This window comes from Pseudophryne corroboree, chromosome 1 (assembly GCF_028390025.1).
Source record: "Pseudophryne corroboree isolate aPseCor3 chromosome 1, aPseCor3.hap2, whole genome shotgun sequence".
Taxonomy (NCBI): Eukaryota; Metazoa; Chordata; class Amphibia; order Anura; family Myobatrachidae; genus Pseudophryne; species Pseudophryne corroboree.
Window position 1 is genome coordinate 234914972 of NC_086444.1, and position 20542 is coordinate 234935513.

General features: G+C 45.2%; 1 protein-coding gene across 1 annotated transcript in view; it reads left to right on the plus strand.

The window, feature by feature from the left end:
- The window catches only part of YTHDC2 (YTH N6-methyladenosine RNA binding protein C2), a 408514-nt gene that overhangs the window by 242111 nt on the left and 145861 nt on the right, over positions 1 to 20542 (plus strand). Inside the window, exons 13-14 of the mRNA XM_063964142.1 lie at positions 2977 to 3042; positions 4213 to 4391. Coding sequence (XP_063820212.1) covers positions 2977 to 3042; positions 4213 to 4391 — 245 coding nt within the window. The remainder of the gene's footprint in view (positions 1 to 2976; positions 3043 to 4212; positions 4392 to 20542) is intronic.

The window sequence follows — 20542 nt, forward strand, 5'->3', positions numbered from 1 at the left end:
AAAGCTGCACAACACAGCTAGTTCCCAGGAACAGAAGTCCTCCCCGGCCTCTACAAAATCCACCGCATGACGCTTGGGCTCCGCTAAAGGAGTCCGCCCCAGTGGGGGCACGTCTTTGAGTTTTCAGCCACATCTGGGTTCACTCACAGGTGGATCCCTGGGCAATGGAAATTGTTTCTCAGGGTTACAAGCGGGAATTCGAAGAGGTGCCTCCTCGCCGGTTTTTCAAATCGGCCCTACCAGCTTCTCCCATGGAAAGGGAGATAGTGTTAAATGCAATTCACAAATTGTATCTTCAGCAGGTGGTGGTCAAGGTTCCCCTGCTTCAACTAGGGAAGGGATATTACTCAACCCTGTTTGTAGTCCCGAAACCGGACTGTTCGGTCAGACCCATTTTAAATTTAAAATCCCTGAACCTATACTTGAAAAGGTTCAAGTTCAAGATGGAATCGCTAAGAGCGGTCATCGCCAGCCTGGAAGGGGGGGATTTTATGGTATCTCTGGACATAAAGGATGCATGCCTTCATGTTCCCATTTATCCACCTCATCAGGCGTACCTGAGATTTGCGGTACAGGATTGTCATTACCAATTTCAGACGTTGCCGTTTGGGCTTTCCACGGCCCCGAGGATTTTCACCAAGGTAATGGCGGAAATGATGGTGCTCCTGCGGTCATTCCTACGCTGATAAAGGCTAGGAAGGACGTGACAGCTAAACATTATCACCGTATATGGCGAAAATCTGTTTCTTGGTATGAGGCCCGGAATGCTGCTACGGAAAAATTCCATCTGGGCCGTTTCCTTCACTTCCTACAGACTGGAGTGAATTTGGGCCTAAAATTAGGCTCCATTAAGGTTCAGATTTCGACCTTATCCATTTTCTTTCAAAAAGAATTAGCTTCTCTCCCAGAAGTACAGACTTTTGTGAAGGAGTGCTGCATATTCAGCCTCCTTTTGTACCTCCGGTGGCGCCTTGGGACCTTAACGTGGTGTTGAGTTTCCTTAAGTCGCACTGGTTTGAACCACTTCAAACGGTGGAGTTAAAATATCTCACTTGGAAGGTGGTCATGTTATTAGCCTTGGCTTCGGCTAGGCGAGTGTCGGAATTGGCGGCTTTGTCTCATAAAAGCCCCTATCTGGTTTTCCATATGGATAGAGCGGAATTGCAGACCCGTCCTCAATTCTTGCCTAAGGTGGTGTCATCTTTTCATATGAACCAACCTATTGTGGTGCATGTGGCTACGCGAGACTTGGAGGATTCCGAGTCCCTTGATGTAGTCAGGGCTTTGAAAATTTACGTGGCCAGAACGGCTAGAGTCAGAAAAACAGAAGCACTGTTTGTCCTATATGCAGCCAACAAGGTTGGCGCCCCTGCTTCAAAGCAGACTATTGCTCGCTGGATCTGTAACATGATTCAGCAGGCGCATTCTACGGCTGGATTGCAGTTACCAAAATCGGTCAAGGCCCATTCCACTAGGAAGGTGGGCTCGTCTTGGGCGGCTGCCCGAGGGGTCTCTGCACTACAACTATGCCGAGCTGCTACTTGGTCGGGTTCAAACACCTTTGCAAGGTTCTAAAAGTTTGATACCCTGGCTGAGGAGGACCTCCTGTTTGCTCAATCGGTGCTGCAGAGTCATCCGCACTCTCCCGCCCGTTTGGGAGCTTTGGTATAATCCCCATGGTCCTTACGGAGTCCCCAGCATCCTCTAGGACGTAAGAGAAAATAAGATTTTAAACCTACCGGTAAATCTTTTTCTCGTAGTCCGTAGAGGATGCTGGGCACCCGTCCCAAGTGCGGACTACTTCTGCAAGACTTGTATATAGTTTTGCTTACATAAGGGTTATGTTATAGTTTTCATCGGTTTTGGACTGATGCTACGTTGTTTTCATACTGTTAACTGGTTAGTATATACACAAGTTATACGGTGTGATTGGTGTGGCTGGTATGAATCTTGCCCTTAGATTAACAAAAATCATTTCCTCGTACTGTCCGTCTCCTCTGGGCACAGTTTCTCTAACTGAGGTCTGGAGGAGGGGCATAGAGGGAGGAGCCAGTGCACACCCATACCTAAAGTCTTTCTTAAAGTGCCCATGTCTCCTGCGGAGCCCGTCTATCCCCATGGTCCTTACGGAGTACCCAGCATCCTCTACGGACTACGAGAAAAAGATTTACCGGTAGGTTTAAAATCTTATATATATATATATATATATATATTTATTTATGATAATTAATTTTGGACTTGAGGAGCCTGCACACTGCACGCTCCCAGTCTCAGACATCTGTTTTTCTCCTTTATTGCGCCTCTCCTTGATGTCACACCAAGATCATACAGATGGAGCCATGGTAATCATGGCTCTGTCTGTGCAGGGGCGCGCCCATCACAGCATCTGGGACGCGCACGCGTCCCATTCACTACAATGGGAGCGTCTCTGTGCACTCCCGTAGCGTGGCTAGGCACCGGATCGCCTGGGAGTGCACATTTGCGATTGAGCTGCATCAAATGATTATGGCTCCACCTGTACATCAGTTTTTTTCTAGGTCACTTAGCTATATAATAGTGAAAGTGCGGTCCAAATTCATTCAGTAGTTTTTGCGTGATGCTGGAACAAACAAACAGAGAAAAATTTCTATTTTTTTTTTTATATACAGTCCCAAGAAGTATGTTTCTAAAAAAAAAAAAAAAAAAAATGCTTTGTACAGACAAAAAACTTTCAGTTTTATCATATCCTTTAAAATAAATGGCTAACGCTGCTCTGTACAGTATCTCTATTGGGGAAATTCAAGTGTTTTGCAGGCCGGTGGCGACTAGATGGTGCATGATGGAGCAATTCAATAGCTGCTCTGTTCGGCCGTGCACAGCTGCTGGTGCTGACATTATTGTTATGTTGTTCCGTTATTTTGACCGGCTAGTAGTGTATATATAAAACAGTACAAACACTGAGATTATTTTTCTCAATTATATGTTGTATTTTTGCAGGACGGCTCTGGACTGGGCTAAACACTTTGAACAGAATGAAGTTGTGGACCTGTTGGAGTCCTATAGGTAACACTTCTCCGGTTAATGCAACACATGGTTTATTATGCTTTCCGTTGAAAGGACTTTTTTTTTTTACTTCTAGTACAGAGTTTTCCAAACTCCACCATTACATTCCAGGGTTTAAAGATATTCATGCTTCCTGATGGTTAAGTGAAATTGACTGAGGTACTAATTAAGTCATCTGTGGTCAAGCACGATTATCCTTCAAACCTGGACTGTAATGGCGGAGTTTGGAAAACTCTGTACTAGTTGATGAACACTTCTTATATCGCCATCCTTTTTTCTTAGGACGTGTATTTATTGTCCCATAATGCACTGTGCATGCTCACACAGCGAGCTGGCAGTAATTACCAGTTAAATCCAGAATGTAATAAATTCACAATACTTTTCATCAGTAATTATCTCGTAGTTCCCAAATGCAGTCCTCGAGGCACCCAAACAGTCCAGGTTTTAGGGATAACCCTGCTTGTGTACAGAAGGTATAATCAAACTGACTGAGGTACTAATTAAGTAACTTGTGCCTAAACATGCATATCCTTAAAACCTGGAATGTTGGAGTGCCTTGAGGACTGCGTTTGGGAACCATTGGTATACAGCTTGTTATTCTTAGATTCAGCGTTTGCAATCTCTGTCCTAATACAGGTTGAGTATCCCATATCCAAATATCCGATATACGGAATATTCCGAAATACGGACTTTTTTGAGTGAGAGTGAGATAGTGAAACTTTTGTTTTCTGATGGCTCAATGTACACAAACTTTGTTTAATACACACAGTTATTAAAAATATTGTATTAAATGACCTTAAGACTGTGTATATAAGGTGTATATGAAACATAAATGAATTGTGTGAATGTAGACACACTTTGTTTAATGCACAAAGTTATAAAAAATATTGGCTAAAATTACCTTCAGGCTGTGTGTATAAGGTGTATATGTAACATAAATGCATTCTGTGCTTAGATTTAGGTCCCATCACCATGATATCTGATTATGGTATGCAATTATTCCAAAATACGGAATAATCCGATATCCAAAATACCTCTGGTCCCAAGCATTTTGGATAAGGGATACTCAACCTGTATTTTCTAGCAAGGATGACCAGACTAAGCACCACCTGGCAGATTCTAATTTCCTGGGCTGTAGTATTGACTCATTCTCTTGGTCTGTTGGTGTAGTGCTTCTCTGGCGCCTGATAGTCTGGATGAAAGCTCCCTGGTGCAGGATGACAGCAGCAACCTGAGTGCAGAGGAGCAGGAGCTCCTTAAAGCTTACCACCACAGTTTTGATGATGAAAAAGTTGACCTTGATCTGATAATGCACATACTTTATAAAATATGCCAAAGCAATGAACCAGGTACTGTCTGCTTTACCTTTTTTATTATTTATTTATTTATTAGCAGCTATTCATATGGCACACTTTTTTTAATTTTTTTTATTTGCTTTGCAGAGAATATTTATTTCTCTGACGTCCTAGTGGATGCTGGGAACTCCGAAAGGACCATGGGGAATAGCGGGCTCCGAAGGAGGCTGGGCACTCTAGAAAGATTTATGACTACCTGGTGTGCACTGGCTCCTCCCACTATGACCCTCCTCCAAGCCTCAGTTAGATTTTGTGCCCGGCCGAGGTTGGATGCACACTAGGGGCTCTCCTGAGCTCTTAGAAAGAAAGATAGACTTAGGTTTTTTATTTTCAGTGAGACCTGCTGGCAACAGGCTCACTGCAGCGAGAGACTAAGGGGAGAAGAAGCGAACTCGCCTGCTTGCAGCCGGATTGGGCTTCTTAGGCTACTGGACACCATTAGCTCCAGAGGGATCGACCGCAGGCCCAGCCTTGATGTTCGGTCCCGGAGCCGCGCCGCCGTCCCCCTTACAGAGCCAGAAGCAAGAAGATGGTCCGGAAAATCGGCGGCATGAAGACATCAGTCTTCACCAAGGTAGCGCACAGCACTGCAGCTGTGCGCCATTGCTCCTCTCACACACTTCACACTCCGGTCACTGAGGGTGCAGGGCGCTGGGGGGGGGCGCCCTGAGGCAGCAATAAAAACACCTTGGCTGGCAAAAATACCTCAATATATAGCCCCAGGGGCTATATATGAGGTAAATACCCCTGCCAGATTCCATAAAAAAGCGTGAGAATAGGCCGCGGAAAAGGGGCGGAGCTATCTCCCTCAGCACACTGGCGCCATTTTTCCCTCACAGCTCCGCTGGAAGGAAGCTCCCTAGCTCTCCCCTGCAGTCTACAACAGAAAAGGGTTAAAAAAGAGAGGGGGGGGCACTAAATTTAGGCGCAGTATACATTATATAGAAACAGCAGCTATAGGGGACATAACTCAGTTAGTCCCTGCATTATATAGCGCTCTGGTGTGTGCTGGCATACTCTCACTCTGTCCCCCCAAAGGGCTTTTGTGGGTCCTGTCCTCGTTTAGAGCATTCCCTGTGTGTCTGCGGTGTGTCGGTACGGCTGTGTCGACATGTTGAATGAGGAGGCTTATATGGTGACGGAGCAGAGGCCGATATATGTGATGTCGCCCCCTGTGGGGCCGACACCAGAGTGGATGGATAGCTGAAAGGTATTAACAGACAGTGTCAACTCCTTACATAAAAGGGTGGATGACGTAACAGCTGTGGGACAGCCGGCTTCTCAGCCCGCGCCTGCCCAGGCGTCTCAAAGGCCATCAGGGGCTCAAAAACGCCCGCTCTCTCAGATGGCAGACACAGATGTCGACAAGGAGTCTGACTCCAGTGTCGACAAGGTTGAGACATATACACAATCCACTAGGAACATCCGTGACTTGATCCCGGCAATAAGAAATGTGTTATACATTTCTGACATTAACCCAAGCACCTCTAAAAATGGGTTTTAGGTTGGGGAGAAAAAGGCAGTGTTTTGTTCCCCCCTCAGATGAATAAATGAAGTGTGTGAAAAGCGTGGGTTCCCCCGTTAAGAAACTGGTAATTTCTAAAAAGTTACTGATGGCGTACCCTTTCCCGCCAGGAGGATAAGTTACGCTGGGAGATATCCCCTAAGGTGGATAAGGCGCTCACACGGTTGTCAAAAAAAGGTGGCACTGCTGTTTTAGGAACGGCCACTTTGAAGGTACCTGTTGATAAAAAGCAGGAGGCTATCCTGAAGTCTGTATTTACACACTCGGGTACTAGACTGAGACCTGCAGATCGTGCTGCTGCAGCGTGGTCGGTGACCCTGTCAAGCATACTAGTTTGCTAATATGAGAACATATTAAAGACATCGTCTTATATATGAGGGATGCACAGAGGGATATTTTGCCGGCTGGCATCCAGAATGAATGTAATGTCCATTCTGTCAGGAGGGTATTAGAGACCTGTCAATGGAGAGGTGATGCTGACTTAAAAGGCGCATAGAGCCTTATAAGGGTGAGGAATTATTTGGGGATGGTCTCTGGGACCTCGTATCCACAGCAACTGCTGGGAAGAAATATTTTTACCTCAGGTTTCCTCACAGACTAAGAAAGCACTGTATTATCAGGTACAGTCCTTTCGGCTTCAGAAAAGCAAGCGGGTCAAATGGCGCTTCCTTTCTGTACAGAGACAAGGGAAGAGGGAAAAAGCTGCACCAGTCAGCCTGTTCCCAGAATCAAAATTCTTCCCCCGCTTCCTGTGAGTCCACAGCATGACGCGGGGGCTCCACAGGTGTAGCCAGGTACGGTGGGGGGCCGTCTCAAAAATGTCAGCAATTAGTGGGCTCGCTCACAGGTGGATCCCTGTTTCTTTCAAGTAGTATTTCAGGGGTACAAGCTGGAATTCGAGATGTCTCCCCCCCGCCGTTTCCTCAAATATGCCTTGCCGACAACTCCCTCAGGCAGGGAGGCTGTGCTAGAGGCGATTAATAAGCGGTATTCCCAGCAGGTAATACTCAAGGTGCCCCTACTTCAACAAGGACGGGGTTACTATTCCTCACGGTTTGGGGTACCGAAACCGCATGGTTCGGTGTGACCCATTTTATATTTAAAATCCTTGAACACATACATAAAAAAATTCAAGTTCAAGATGGAATCGCTCAGGGCAGTTATTGCAAGCCTGGACGAGGGGGATTACATGGTATCCCGGGACATCAAGGATGCTTACCTGCTTGTCCCCATTTACCATCCTCGCCAGGAGTACCTCAGATTTGTGGTACAGGTTTGCCATTACCAAGTCCAGACACGGCCGTTTGGGACTGTACATGGCACCGAGGGTGTTTACCAAGGTAATGGCCGAAATGATGATACTCCTTCAAAAAAAGGGAGTTTTAATTATCCCGTACTTGGACGATCTCCTAATAAAGGCACGGTCCAAGGAACAGTTGTTGGTGGGAGTAGCACTATCTCAGGAAGTGCTGCGCCAGCACGGCTGGATTCTGAATATCCCAAAGTCACAGCTGGTTCCGACTACACGTATACTGTTCCTGGGGATGATTCTGGACACAGTCCAGGAAAAAGTGTTTCTCCCGGAGGAGGTTGCCAGGGAGTTGTCTTCTCTAGTCAGAGACCTCCTGAAACCAAAACAGGTATCGGTGCATCACTGCACGCGGGTCCTGGGAAAGATGGTAGCTTCTTACGAGGCAATTCCATTCGGCAGGTTCCATGCCAGAATCTTTCAGTGGGACCTGTTGGACAAGTGGTCCGGATCGCATATTCAGATGCATCGTTTAATAACCCTGTCTCCAAGAACCAGGGTGTCTCTTCTGTGGTGGCTGCACAGTGCTCATCTTCTAGAGGGCCGCAGATTCGGCATACAGGACTGGGTCCTGGTGACCACGGATGCCAGCCTTCGAGGCTGGGGGGCAGTCACAAGGGGAAGAAACTTCCAAGGACTATAGTCAAGTCAGGAGACTTCCTTTCACATAAATATTCTGGAACTAAGGGCCATGTACAATGCCCTAAGTCAAGTAAAATCCCTGCTCCTACACCAGCCGGTGCTGATCCAGTCAGACAACATCACGGCAGTCGCCCATGTGAATCGACAGGGCGGCACAAGAAGCAGGATGGCAATGGCAGAAGCCACAAGAATTCTCCGATGGGCGGAAAATCACAAATGATTGTAAATCAGTGGGATTGTCCACAGGTGGACATGATGGCGTCCCGCCTAAACAAAAAACTAGAGAGGTGTTGCGTCAGGTCAAGAGACCCTCAGGCGATAGCTGTGGACGCTCTAGTGACACCGTGGGTGTATCAGTCAGTTTGTGTTCCCTCCTCTGCCTCTCATACCAAAGGTATTGAGAATAATAAGAAGGCGAGGAGTAAACACAATTCTCGGGGTTCCGGATTGGCCAAGACGAGCGTGGTACCCGGAACTTCAAGAGATGATCTCAGAGGACCCGTGGCCTCTGCCGCTCAGACAAGACCTGCTACAGCAAGGGCCCTCAGGGGAGGGGACCTGGGGTGCACACCGGTAATGAGAGGTGCGACCCTGCGGAGACCTTTCAGTAGAACTGCATACAAAGAAAAAGGTTGCAGGTGCACAATTCAAACATTACCAATTTATTAATAATAATAATTGCAATAAAATTTTGCATTTTAAGCGAGGTTCTTCGCATAGTTATGGCCATAAGTAACGGCTTGCCCACCGCGTCCAGGTGACCTCATTAGTCGGGCAAGTCCCTAACATTTTGGGGGGTACAAATCTAGGGTGCGGGACCCCCCAAAATGAAGCAGCTGAGTGACCCCAGGGCAACACAAAAGTGAAAAAATATATAGTGAAAAAGTGAAAATAGGTTAGTGAGAGAGGCTGCTGAAAACAGCAGGGGTAAATTAGTGAGAGGTAGTGAAGGGGGAGATAAAGTAGTGAGAGGTAAAGTAGTGAAAAGTGAAGGTAGGAAATGAATTACATTGAAACAAAACACACGATAGGGATGAAAGTAAATATGAAAATAAGTGTTAATATGTGTTGCTCCTGAGGCAAAACAGCCACAACAATTCAGGGGGACCCACACCCCGGAAATGCCCCCCCATCTGATAATCCAATATACATTTGTGCAGGACTCACCTTGCTCTGCATGCAGTCTAAGAAATGTCAGGAACCTAATTAAAACCAATATATAGGACAGGTGGGCGTGGGTGCTACCACCAGGCAGAAGGGGTCTCTGGCCTTCTATTGTGTATGTGAATACACAGCATTAGGTATACAGGGGAGGGGACCTGGGGTGCACACCGGTAATGAGAGGTGCGACCCTGCGGAGACCTTTCAGTAGAACTGCATACAAAGAAAAAGGTTGCAGGTGCACAATTCAAACATTACCAATTTATTAATAATAATAATTGCAATAAAATTTTGCATTTTAAGCGAGGTTCTTCGCATAGTTATGGCCATAAGTAACGGCTTGCCCACCGCGTCCAGGTGACCTCATTAGTCGGGCAAGTCCCTAACATTTTGGGGGGTACAAATCTAGGGTGCGGGACCCCCCAAAATGAAGCAGCTGAGTGACCCCAGGGCAACACAAAAGTGAAAAAATATATAGTGAAAAAGTGAAAATAGGTTAGTGAGAGAGGCTGCTGAAAACAGCAGGGGTAAATTAGTGAGAGGTAGTGAAGGGGGAGATAAAGTAGTGAGAGGTAAAGTAGTGAAAAGTGAAGGTAGGAAATGAATTACATTGAAACAAAACACACGATAGGGATGAAAGTAAATATGAAAATAAGTGTTAATATGTGTTGCTCCTGAGGCAAAACAGCCACAACAATTCAGGGGGACCCACACCCCGGAAATGCCCCCCCATCTGATAATCCAATATACATTTGTGCAGGACTCACCTTGCTCTGCATGCAGTCTAAGAAATGTCAGGAACCTAATTAAAACCAATATATAGGACAGGTGGGCGTGGGTGCTACCACCAGGCAGAAGGGGTCTCTGGCCTTCTATTGTGTATGTGAATACACAGCATTAGGTATACAGGGGAGGGGACCTGGGGTGCACACCGGTAATGAGAGGTGCGACCCTGCGGAGACCTTTCAGTAGAACTGCATACAAAGAAAAAGGTTGCAGGTGCACAATTCAAACATTACCAATTTATTAATAATAATAATTGCAATAAAATTTTGCATTTTAAGCGAGGTTCTTCGCATAGTTATGGCCATAAGTAACGGCTTGCCCACCGCGTCCAGGTGACCTCATTAGTCGGGCAAGTCCCTAACATTTTGGGGGGTACAAATCTAGGGTGCGGGACCCCCCAAAATGAAGCAGCTGAGTGACCCCAGGGCAACACAAAAGTGAAAAAATATATAGTGAAAAAGTGAAAATAGGTTAGTGAGAGAGGCTGCTGAAAACAGCAGGGGTAAATTAGTGAGAGGTAGTGAAGGGGGAGATAAAGTAGTGAGAGGTAAAGTAGTGAAAAGTGAAGGTAGGAAATGAATTACATTGAAACAAAACACACGATAGGGATGAAAGTAAATATGAAAATAAGTGTTAATATGTGTTGCTCCTGAGGCAAAACAGCCACAACAATTCAGGGGGACCCACACCCCGGAAATGCCCCCCCATCTGATAATCCAATATACATTTGTGCAGGACTCACCTTGCTCTGCATGCAGTCTAAGAAATGTCAGGAACCTAATTAAAACCAATATATAGGACAGGTGGGCGTGGGTGCTACCACCAGGCAGAAGGGGTCTCTGGCCTTCTATTGTGTATGTGAATACACAGCATTAGGTATACAGGGGAGGGGACCTGGGGTGCACACCGGTAATGAGAGGTGCGACCCTGCGGAGACCTTTCAGTAGAACTGCATACAAAGAAAAAGGTTGCAGGTGCACAATTCAAACATTACCAATTTATTAATAATAATAATTGCAATAAAATTTTGCATTTTAAGCGAGGTTCTTCGCATAGTTATGGCCATAAGTAACGGCTTGCCCACCGCGTCCAGGTGACCTCATTAGTCGGGCAAGTCCCTAACATTTTGGGGGGTACAAATCTAGGGTGCGGGACCCCCCAAAATGAAGCAGCTGAGTGACCCCAGGGCAACACAAAAGTGAAAAAATATATAGTGAAAAAGTGAAAATAGGTTAGTGAGAGAGGCTGCTGAAAACAGCAGGGGTAAATTAGTGAGAGGTAGTGAAGGGGGAGATAAAGTAGTGAGAGGTAAAGTAGTGAAAAGTGAAGGTAGGAAATGAATTACATTGAAACAAAACACACGATAGGGATGAAAGTAAATATGAAAATAAGTGTTAATATGTGTTGCTCCTGAGGCAAAACAGCCACAACAATTCAGGGGGACCCACACCCCGGAAATGCCCCCCCATCTGATAATCCAATATACATTTGTGCAGGACTCACCTTGCTCTGCATGCAGTCTAAGAAATGTCAGGAACCTAATTAAAACCAATATATAGGACAGGTGGGCGTGGGTGCTACCACCAGGCAGAAGGGGTCTCTGGCCTTCTATTGTGTATGTGAATACACAGCATTAGGTATACAGGGGAGGGGACCTGGGGTGCACACCGGTAATGAGAGGTGCGACCCTGCGGAGACCTTTCAGTAGAACTGCATACAAAGAAAAAGGTTGCAGGTGCACAATTCAAACATTACCAATTTATTAATAATAATAATTGCAATAAAATTTTGCATTTTAAGCGAGGTTCTTCGCATAGTTATGGCCATAAGTAACGGCTTGCCCACCGCGTCCAGGTGACCTCATTAGTCGGGCAAGTCCCTAACATTTTGGGGGGTACAAATCTAGGGTGCGGGACCCCCCAAAATGAAGCAGCTGAGTGACCCCAGGGCAACACAAAAGTGAAAAAATATATAGTGAAAAAGTGAAAATAGGTTAGTGAGAGAGGCTGCTGAAAACAGCAGGGGTAAATTAGTGAGAGGTAGTGAAGGGGGAGATAAAGTAGTGAGAGGTAAAGTAGTGAAAAGTGAAGGTAGGAAATGAATTACATTGAAACAAAACACACGATAGGGATGAAAGTAAATATGAAAATAAGTGTTAATATGTGTTGCTCCTGAGGCAAAACAGCCACAACAATTCAGGGGGACCCACACCCCGGAAATGCCCCCCCATCTGATAATCCAATATACATTTGTGCAGGACTCACCTTGCTCTGCATGCAGTCTAAGAAATGTCAGGAACCTAATTAAAACCAATATATAGGACAGGTGGGCGTGGGTGCTACCACCAGGCAGAAGGGGTCTCTGGCCTTCTATTGTGTATGTGAATACACAGCATTAGGTATACAGGGGAGGGGACCTGGGGTGCACACCGGTAATGAGAGGTGCGACCCTGCGGAGACCTTTCAGTAGAACTGCATACAAAGAAAAAGGTTGCAGGTGCACAATTCAAACATTACCAATTTATTAATAATAATAATTGCAATAAAATTTTGCATTTTAAGCGAGGTTCTTCGCATAGTTATGGCCATAAGTAACGGCTTGCCCACCGCGTCCAGGTGACCTCATTAGTCGGGCAAGTCCCTAACATTTTGGGGGGTACAAATCTAGGGTGCGGGACCCCCCAAAATGAAGCAGCTGAGTGACCCCAGGGCAACACAAAAGTGAAAAAATATATAGTGAAAAAGTGAAAATAGGTTAGTGAGAGAGGCTGCTGAAAACAGCAGGGGTAAATTAGTGAGAGGTAGTGAAGGGGGAGATAAAGTAGTGAGAGGTAAAGTAGTGAAAAGTGAAGGTAGGAAATGAATTACATTGAAACAAAACACACGATAGGGATGAAAGTAAATATGAAAATAAGTGTTAATATGTGTTGCTCCTGAGGCAAAACAGCCACAACAATTCAGGGGGACCCACACCCCGGAAATGCCCCCCCATCTGATAATCCAATATACATTTGTGCAGGACTCACCTTGCTCTGCATGCAGTCTAAGAAATGTCAGGAACCTAATTAAAACCAATATATAGGACAGGTGGGCGTGGGTGCTACCACCAGGCAGAAGGGGTCTCTGGCCTTCTATTGTGTATGTGAATACACAGCATTAGGTATACAGGGGAGGGGACCTGGGGTGCACACCGGTAATGAGAGGTGCGACCCTGCGGAGACCTTTCAGTAGAACTGCATACAAAGAAAAAGGTTGCAGGTGCACAATTCAAACATTACCAATTTATTAATAATAATAATTGCAATAAAATTTTGCATTTTAAGCGAGGTTCTTCGCATAGTTATGGCCATAAGTAACGGCTTGCCCACCGCGTCCAGGTGACCTCATTAGTCGGGCAAGTCCCTAACATTTTGGGGGGTACAAATCTAGGGTGCGGGACCCCCCAAAATGAAGCAGCTGAGTGACCCCAGGGCAACACAAAAGTGAAAAAATATATAGTGAAAAAGTGAAAATAGGTTAGTGAGAGAGGCTGCTGAAAACAGCAGGGGTAAATTAGTGAGAGGTAGTGAAGGGGGAGATAAAGTAGTGAGAGGTAAAGTAGTGAAAAGTGAAGGTAGGAAATGAATTACATTGAAACAAAACACACGATAGGGATGAAAGTAAATATGAAAATAAGTGTTAATATGTGTTGCTCCTGAGGCAAAACAGCCACAACAATTCAGGGGGACCCACACCCCGGAAATGCCCCCCCATCTGATAATCCAATATACATTTGTGCAGGACTCACCTTGCTCTGCATGCAGTCTAAGAAATGTCAGGAACCTAATTAAAACCAATATATAGGACAGGTGGGCGTGGGTGCTACCACCAGGCAGAAGGGGTCTCTGGCCTTCTATTGTGTATGTGAATACACAGCATTAGGTATACAGGGGAGGGGACCTGGGGTGCACACCGGTAATGAGAGGTGCGACCCTGCGGAGACCTTTCAGTAGAACTGCATACAAAGAAAAAGGTTGCAGGTGCACAATTCAAACATTACCAATTTATTAATAATAATAATTGCAATAAAATTTTGCATTTTAAGCGAGGTTCTTCGCATAGTTATGGCCATAAGTAACGGCTTGCCCACCGCGTCCAGGTGACCTCATTAGTCGGGCAAGTCCCTAACATTTTGGGGGGTACAAATCTAGGGTGCGGGACCCCCCAAAATGAAGCAGCTGAGTGACCCCAGGGCAACACAAAAGTGAAAAAATATATAGTGAAAAAGTGAAAATAGGTTAGTGAGAGAGGCTGCTGAAAACAGCAGGGGTAAATTAGTGAGAGGTAGTGAAGGGGGAGATAAAGTAGTGAGAGGTAAAGTAGTGAAAAGTGAAGGTAGGAAATGAATTACATTGAAACAAAACACACGATAGGGATGAAAGTAAATATGAAAATAAGTGTTAATATGTGTTGCTCCTGAGGCAAAACAGCCACAACAATTCAGGGGGACCCACACCCCGGAAATGCCCCCCCATCTGATAATCCAATATACATTTGTGCAGGACTCACCTTGCTCTGCATGCAGTCTAAGAAATGTCAGGAACCTAATTAAAACCAATATATAGGACAGGTGGGCGTGGGTGCTACCACCAGGCAGAAGGGGTCTCTGGCCTTCTATTGTGTATGTGAATACACAGCATTAGGTATACAGGGGAGGGGACCTGGGGTGCACACCGGTAATGAGAGGTGCGACCCTGCGGAGACCTTTCAGTAGAACTGCATACAAAGAAAAAGGTTGCAGGTGCACAATTCAAACATTACCAATTTATTAATAATAATAATTGCAATAAAATTTTGCATTTTAAGCGAGGTTCTTCGCATAGTTATGGCCATAAGTAACGGCTTGCCCACCGCGTCCAGGTGACCTCATTAGTCGGGCAAGTCCCTAACATTTTGGGGGGTACAAATCTAGGGTGCGGGACCCCCCAAAATGAAGCAGCTGAGTGACCCCAGGGCAACACAAAAGTGAAAAAATATATAGTGAAAAAGTGAAAATAGGTTAGTGAGAGAGGCTGCTGAAAACAGCAGGGGTAAATTAGTGAGAGGTAGTGAAGGGGGAGATAAAGTAGTGAGAGGTAAAGTAGTGAAAAGTGAAGGTAGGAAATGAATTACATTGAAACAAAACACACGATAGGGATGAAAGTAAATATGAAAATAAGTGTTAATATGTGTTGCTCCTGAGGCAAAACAGCCACAACAATTCAGGGGGACCCACACCCCGGAAATGCCCCCCCATCTGATAATCCAATATACATTTGTGCAGGACTCACCTTGCTCTGCATGCAGTCTAAGAAATGTCAGGAACCTAATTAAAACCAATATATAGGACAGGTGGGCGTGGGTGCTACCACCAGGCAGAAGGGGTCTCTGGCCTTCTATTGTGTATGTGAATACACAGCATTAGGTATACAGGGGAGGGGACCTGGGGTGCACACCGGTAATGAGAGGTGCGACCCTGCGGAGACCTTTCAGTAGAACTGCATACAAAGAAAAAGGTTGCAGGTGCACAATTCAAACATTACCAATTTATTAATAATAATAATTGCAATAAAATTTTGCATTTTAAGCGAGGTTCTTCGCATAGTTATGGCCATAAGTAACGGCTTGCCCACCGCGTCCAGGTGACCTCATTAGTCGGGCAAGTCCCTAACATTTTGGGGGGTACAAATCTAGGGTGCGGGACCCCCCAAAATGAAGCAGCTGAGTGACCCCAGGGCAACACAAAAGTGAAAAAATATATAGTGAAAAAGTGAAAATAGGTTAGTGAGAGAGGCTGCTGAAAACAGCAGGGGTAAATTAGTGAGAGGTAGTGAAGGGGGAGATAAAGTAGTGAGAGGTAAAGTAGTGAAAAGTGAAGGTAGGAAATGAATTACATTGAAACAAAACACACGATAGGGATGAAAGTAAATATGAAAATAAGTGTTAATATGTGTTGCTCCTGAGGCAAAACAGCCACAACAATTCAGGGGGACCCACACCCCGGAAATGCCCCCCCATCTGATAATCCAATATACATTTGTGCAGGACTCACCTTGCTCTGCATGCAGTCTAAGAAATGTCAGGAACCTAATTAAAACCAATATATAGGACAGGTGGGCGTGGGTGCTACCACCAGGCAGAAGGGGTCTCTGGCCTTCTATTGTGTATGTGAATACACAGCATTAGGTATACAGGGGAGGGGACCTGGGGTGCACACCGGTAATGAGAGGTGCGACCCTGCGGAGACCTTTCAGTAGAACTGCATACAAAGAAAAAGGTTGCAGGTGCACAATTCAAACATTACCAATTTATTAATAATAATAATTGCAATAAAATTTTGCATTTTAAGCGAGGTTCTTCGCATAGTTATGGCCATAAGTAACGGCTTGCCCACCGCGTCCAGGTGACCTCATTAGTCGGGCAAGTCCCTAACATTTTGGGGGGTACAAATCTAGGGTGCGGGACCCCCCAGAATGAAGCAGCTGAGTGACCCCAGGGCAACACAAAAGTGAAAAAATATATAGTGAAAAAGTGAAAATAGGTTAGTGAGAGAGGCTGCTGAAAACAGCAGGGGTAAATTAGTGAGAGGTAGTGAAGGGGGAGATAAAGTAGTGAGAGGTAAAGTAGTGAAAAGTGAAGGTAGGAAATGAATTACATTGAAACAAAACACACGATAGGGATGAAAGTAAATATGAAAATAAGTGTTAATATGTGTTGCTCCTGAGGCAAAACAGCCACAACAATTCAGGGGGACCCACACCCCGGAAATGCCCCCCCATCTGATAATCCAATATACATTTGTGCAGGACTCACCTTGCTCTGCATGCAGTCTAAGAAATGTCAGGAACCTAATTAAAACCAATATATAGGACAGGTGGGCGTGGGTGCTACCACCAGGCAGAAGGGGTCTCTGGCCTTCTATTGTGTATGTGAATACACAGCATTAGGTATACAGGGGAGGGGACCTGGGGTGCACACCGGTAATGAGAGGTGCGACCCTGCGGAGACCTTTCAGTAGAACTGCATACAAAGAAAAAGGTTGCAGGTGCACAATTCAAACATTACCAATTTATTAATAATAATAATTGCAATAAAATTTTGCATTTTAAGCGAGGTTCTTCGCATAGTTATGGCCATAAGTAACGGCTTGCCCACCGCGTCCAGGTGACCTCATTAGTCGGGCAAGTCCCTAACATTTTGGGGGGTACAAATCTAGGGTGCGGGACCCCCCAAAATGAAGCAGCTGAGTGACCCCAGGGCAACACAAAAGTGAAAAAATATATAGTGAAAAAGTGAAAATAGGTTAGTGAGAGAGGCTGCTGAAAACAGCAGGGGTAAATTAGTGAGAGGTAGTGAAGGGGGAGATAAAGTAGTGAGAGGTAAAGTAGTGAAAAGTGAAGGTAGGAAATGAATTACATTGAAACAAAACACACGATAGGGATGAAAGTAAATATGAAAATAAGTGTTAATATGTGTTGCTCCTGAGGCAAAACAGCCACAACAATTCAGGGGGACCCACACCCCGGAAATGCCCCCCCATCTGATAATCCAATATACATTTGTGCAGGACTCACCTTGCTCTGCATGCAGTCTAAGAAATGTCAGGAACCTAATTAAAACCAATATATAGGACAGGTGGGCGTGGGTGCTACCACCAGGCAGAAGGGGTCTCTGGCCTTCTATTGTGTATGTGAATACACAGCATTAGGTATACAGGGGAGGGGACCTGGGGTGCACACCGGTAATGAGAGGTGCGACCCTGCGGAGACCTTTCAGTAGAACTGCATACAAAGAAAAAGGTTGCAGGTGCACAATTCAAACATTACCAATTTATTAATAATAATAATTGCAATAAAATTTTGCATTTTAAGCGAGGTTCTTCGCATAGTTATGGCCATAAGTAACGGCTTGCCCACCGCGTCCAGGTGACCTCATTAGTCGGGCAAGTCCCTAACATTTTGGGGGGTACAAATCTAGGGTGCGGGACCCCCCAAAATGAAGCAGCTGAGTGACCCCAGGGCAACACAAAAGTGAAAAAATATATAGTGAAAAAGTGAAAATAGGTTAGTGAGAGAGGCTGCTGAAAACAGCAGGGGTAAATTAGTGAGAGGTAGTGAAGGGGGAGATAAAGTAGTGAGAGGTAAAGTAGTGAAAAGTGAAGGTAGGAAATGAATTACATTGAAACAAAACACACGATAGGGATGAAAGTAAATATGAAAATAAGTGTTAATATGTGTTGCTCCTGAGGCAAAACAGCCACAACAATTCAGGGGGACCCACACCCCGGAAATGCCCCCCCATCTGATAATCCAATATACATTTGTGCAGGACTCACCTTGCTCTGCATGCAGTCTAAGAAATGTCAGGAACCTAATTAAAACCAATATATAGGACAGGTGGGCGTGGGTGCTACCACCAGGCAGAAGGGGTCTCTGGCCTTCTATTGTGTATGTGAATACACAGCATTAGGTATACAGGGGAGGGGACCTGGGGTGCACACCGGTAATGAGAGGTGCGACCCTGCGGAGACCTTTCAGTAGAACTGCATACAAAGAAAAAGGTTGCAGGTGCACAATTCAAACATTACCAATTTATTAATAATAATAATTGCAATAAAATTTTGCATTTTAAGCGAGGTTCTTCGCATAGTTATGGCCATAAGTAACGGCTTGCCCACCGCGTCCAGGTGACCTCATTAGTCGGGCAAGTCCCTAACATTTTGGGGGGTACAAATCTAGGGTGCGGGACCCCCCAAAATGAAGCAGCTGAGTGACCCCAGGGCAACACAAAAGTGAAAAAATATATAGTGAAAAAGTGAAAATAGGTTAGTGAGAGAGGCTGCTGAAAACAGCAGGGGTAAATTAGTGAGAGGTAGTGAAGGGGGAGATAAAGTAGTGAGAGGTAAAGTAGTGAAAAGTGAAGGTAGGAAATGAATTACATTGAAACAAAACACACGATAGGGATGAAAGTAAATATGAAAATAAGTGTTAATATGTGTTGCTCCTGAGGCAAAACAGCCACAACAATTCAGGGGGACCCACACCCCGGAAATGCCCCCCCATCTGATAATCCAATATACATTTGTGCAGGACTCACCTTGCTCTGCATGCAGTCTAAGAAATGTCAGGAACCTAATTAAAACCAATATATAGGACAGGTGGGCGTGGGTGCTACCACCAGGCAGAAGGGGTCTCTGGCCTTCTATTGTGTATGTGAATACACAGCATTAGGTATACAGGGGAGGGGACCTGGGGTGCACACCGGTAATGAGAGGTGCGACCCTGCGGAGACCTTTCAGTAGAACTGCATACAAAGAAAAAGGTTGCAGGTGCACAATTCAAACATTACCAATTTATTAATAATAATAATTGCAATAAAATTTTGCATTTTAAGCGAGGTTCTTCGCATAGTTATGGCCATAAGTAACGGCTTGCCCACCGCGTCCAGGTGACCTCATTAGTCGGGCAAGTCCCTAACATTTTGGGGGGTACAAATCTAGGGTGCGGGACCCCCCAAAATGAAGCAGCTGAGTGACCCCAGGGCAACACAAAAGTGAAAAAATATATAGTGAAAAAGTGAAAATAGGTTAGTGAGAGAGGCTGCTGAAAACAGCAGGGGTAAATTAGTGAGAGGTAGTGAAGGGGGAGATAAAGTAGTGAGAGGTAAAGTAGTGAAAAGTGAAGGTAGGAAATGAATTACATTGAAACAAAACACACGATAGGGATGAAAGTAAATATGAAAATAAGTGTTAATATGTGTTGCTCCTGAGGCAAAACAGCCACAACAATTCAGGGGGACCCACACCCCGGAAATGCCCCCCCATCTGATAATCCAATATACATTTGTGCAGGACTCACCTTGCTCTGCATGCAGTCTAAGAAATGTCAGGAACCTAATTAAAACCAATATATAGGACAGGTGGGCGTGGGTGCTACCACCCAAAATGTTAGGGACTTGCCCGACTAATGAGGTCACCTGGACGCGGTGGGCAAGCCGTTACTTATGGCCATAACTATGCGAAGAACCTCGCTTAAAATGCAAAATTTTATTGCAATTATTATTATTAATAAATTGGTAATGTTTGAATTGTGCACCTGCAACCTTTTTCTTTGTATGCAGTTCTACTGAAAGGTCTCCGCAGGGTCGCACCTCTCATTACCGGTGTGCACCCCAGGTCCCCTCCCCTGTATACCTAATGCTGTGTATTCACATACACAATAGAAGGCCAGAGACCCCTTCTGCCTGGTGGTAGCACCCACGCCCACCTGTCCTATATATTGGTTTTAATTAGGTTCCTGACATTTCTTAGACTGCATGCAGAGCAAGGTGAGTCCTGCACAAATGTATATTGGATTATCAGATGGGGGGGCATTTCCGGGGTGTGGGTCCCCCTGAATTGTTGTGGCTGTTTTGCCTCAGGAGCAACACATATTAACACTTATTTTCATATTTACTTTCATCCCTATCGTGTGTTTTGTTTCAATGTAATTCATTTCCTACCTTCACTTTTCACTACTTTACCTCTCACTACTTTATCTCCCCCTTCACTACCTCTCACTAATTTACCCCTGCTGTTTTCAGCAGCCTCTCTCACTAACCTATTTTCACTTTTTCACTATATATTTTTTCACTTTTGTGTTGCCCTGGGGTCACTCAGCTGCTTCATTTTGGGGGGTCCCGCACCCTAGATTTGTACCCCCCAAAA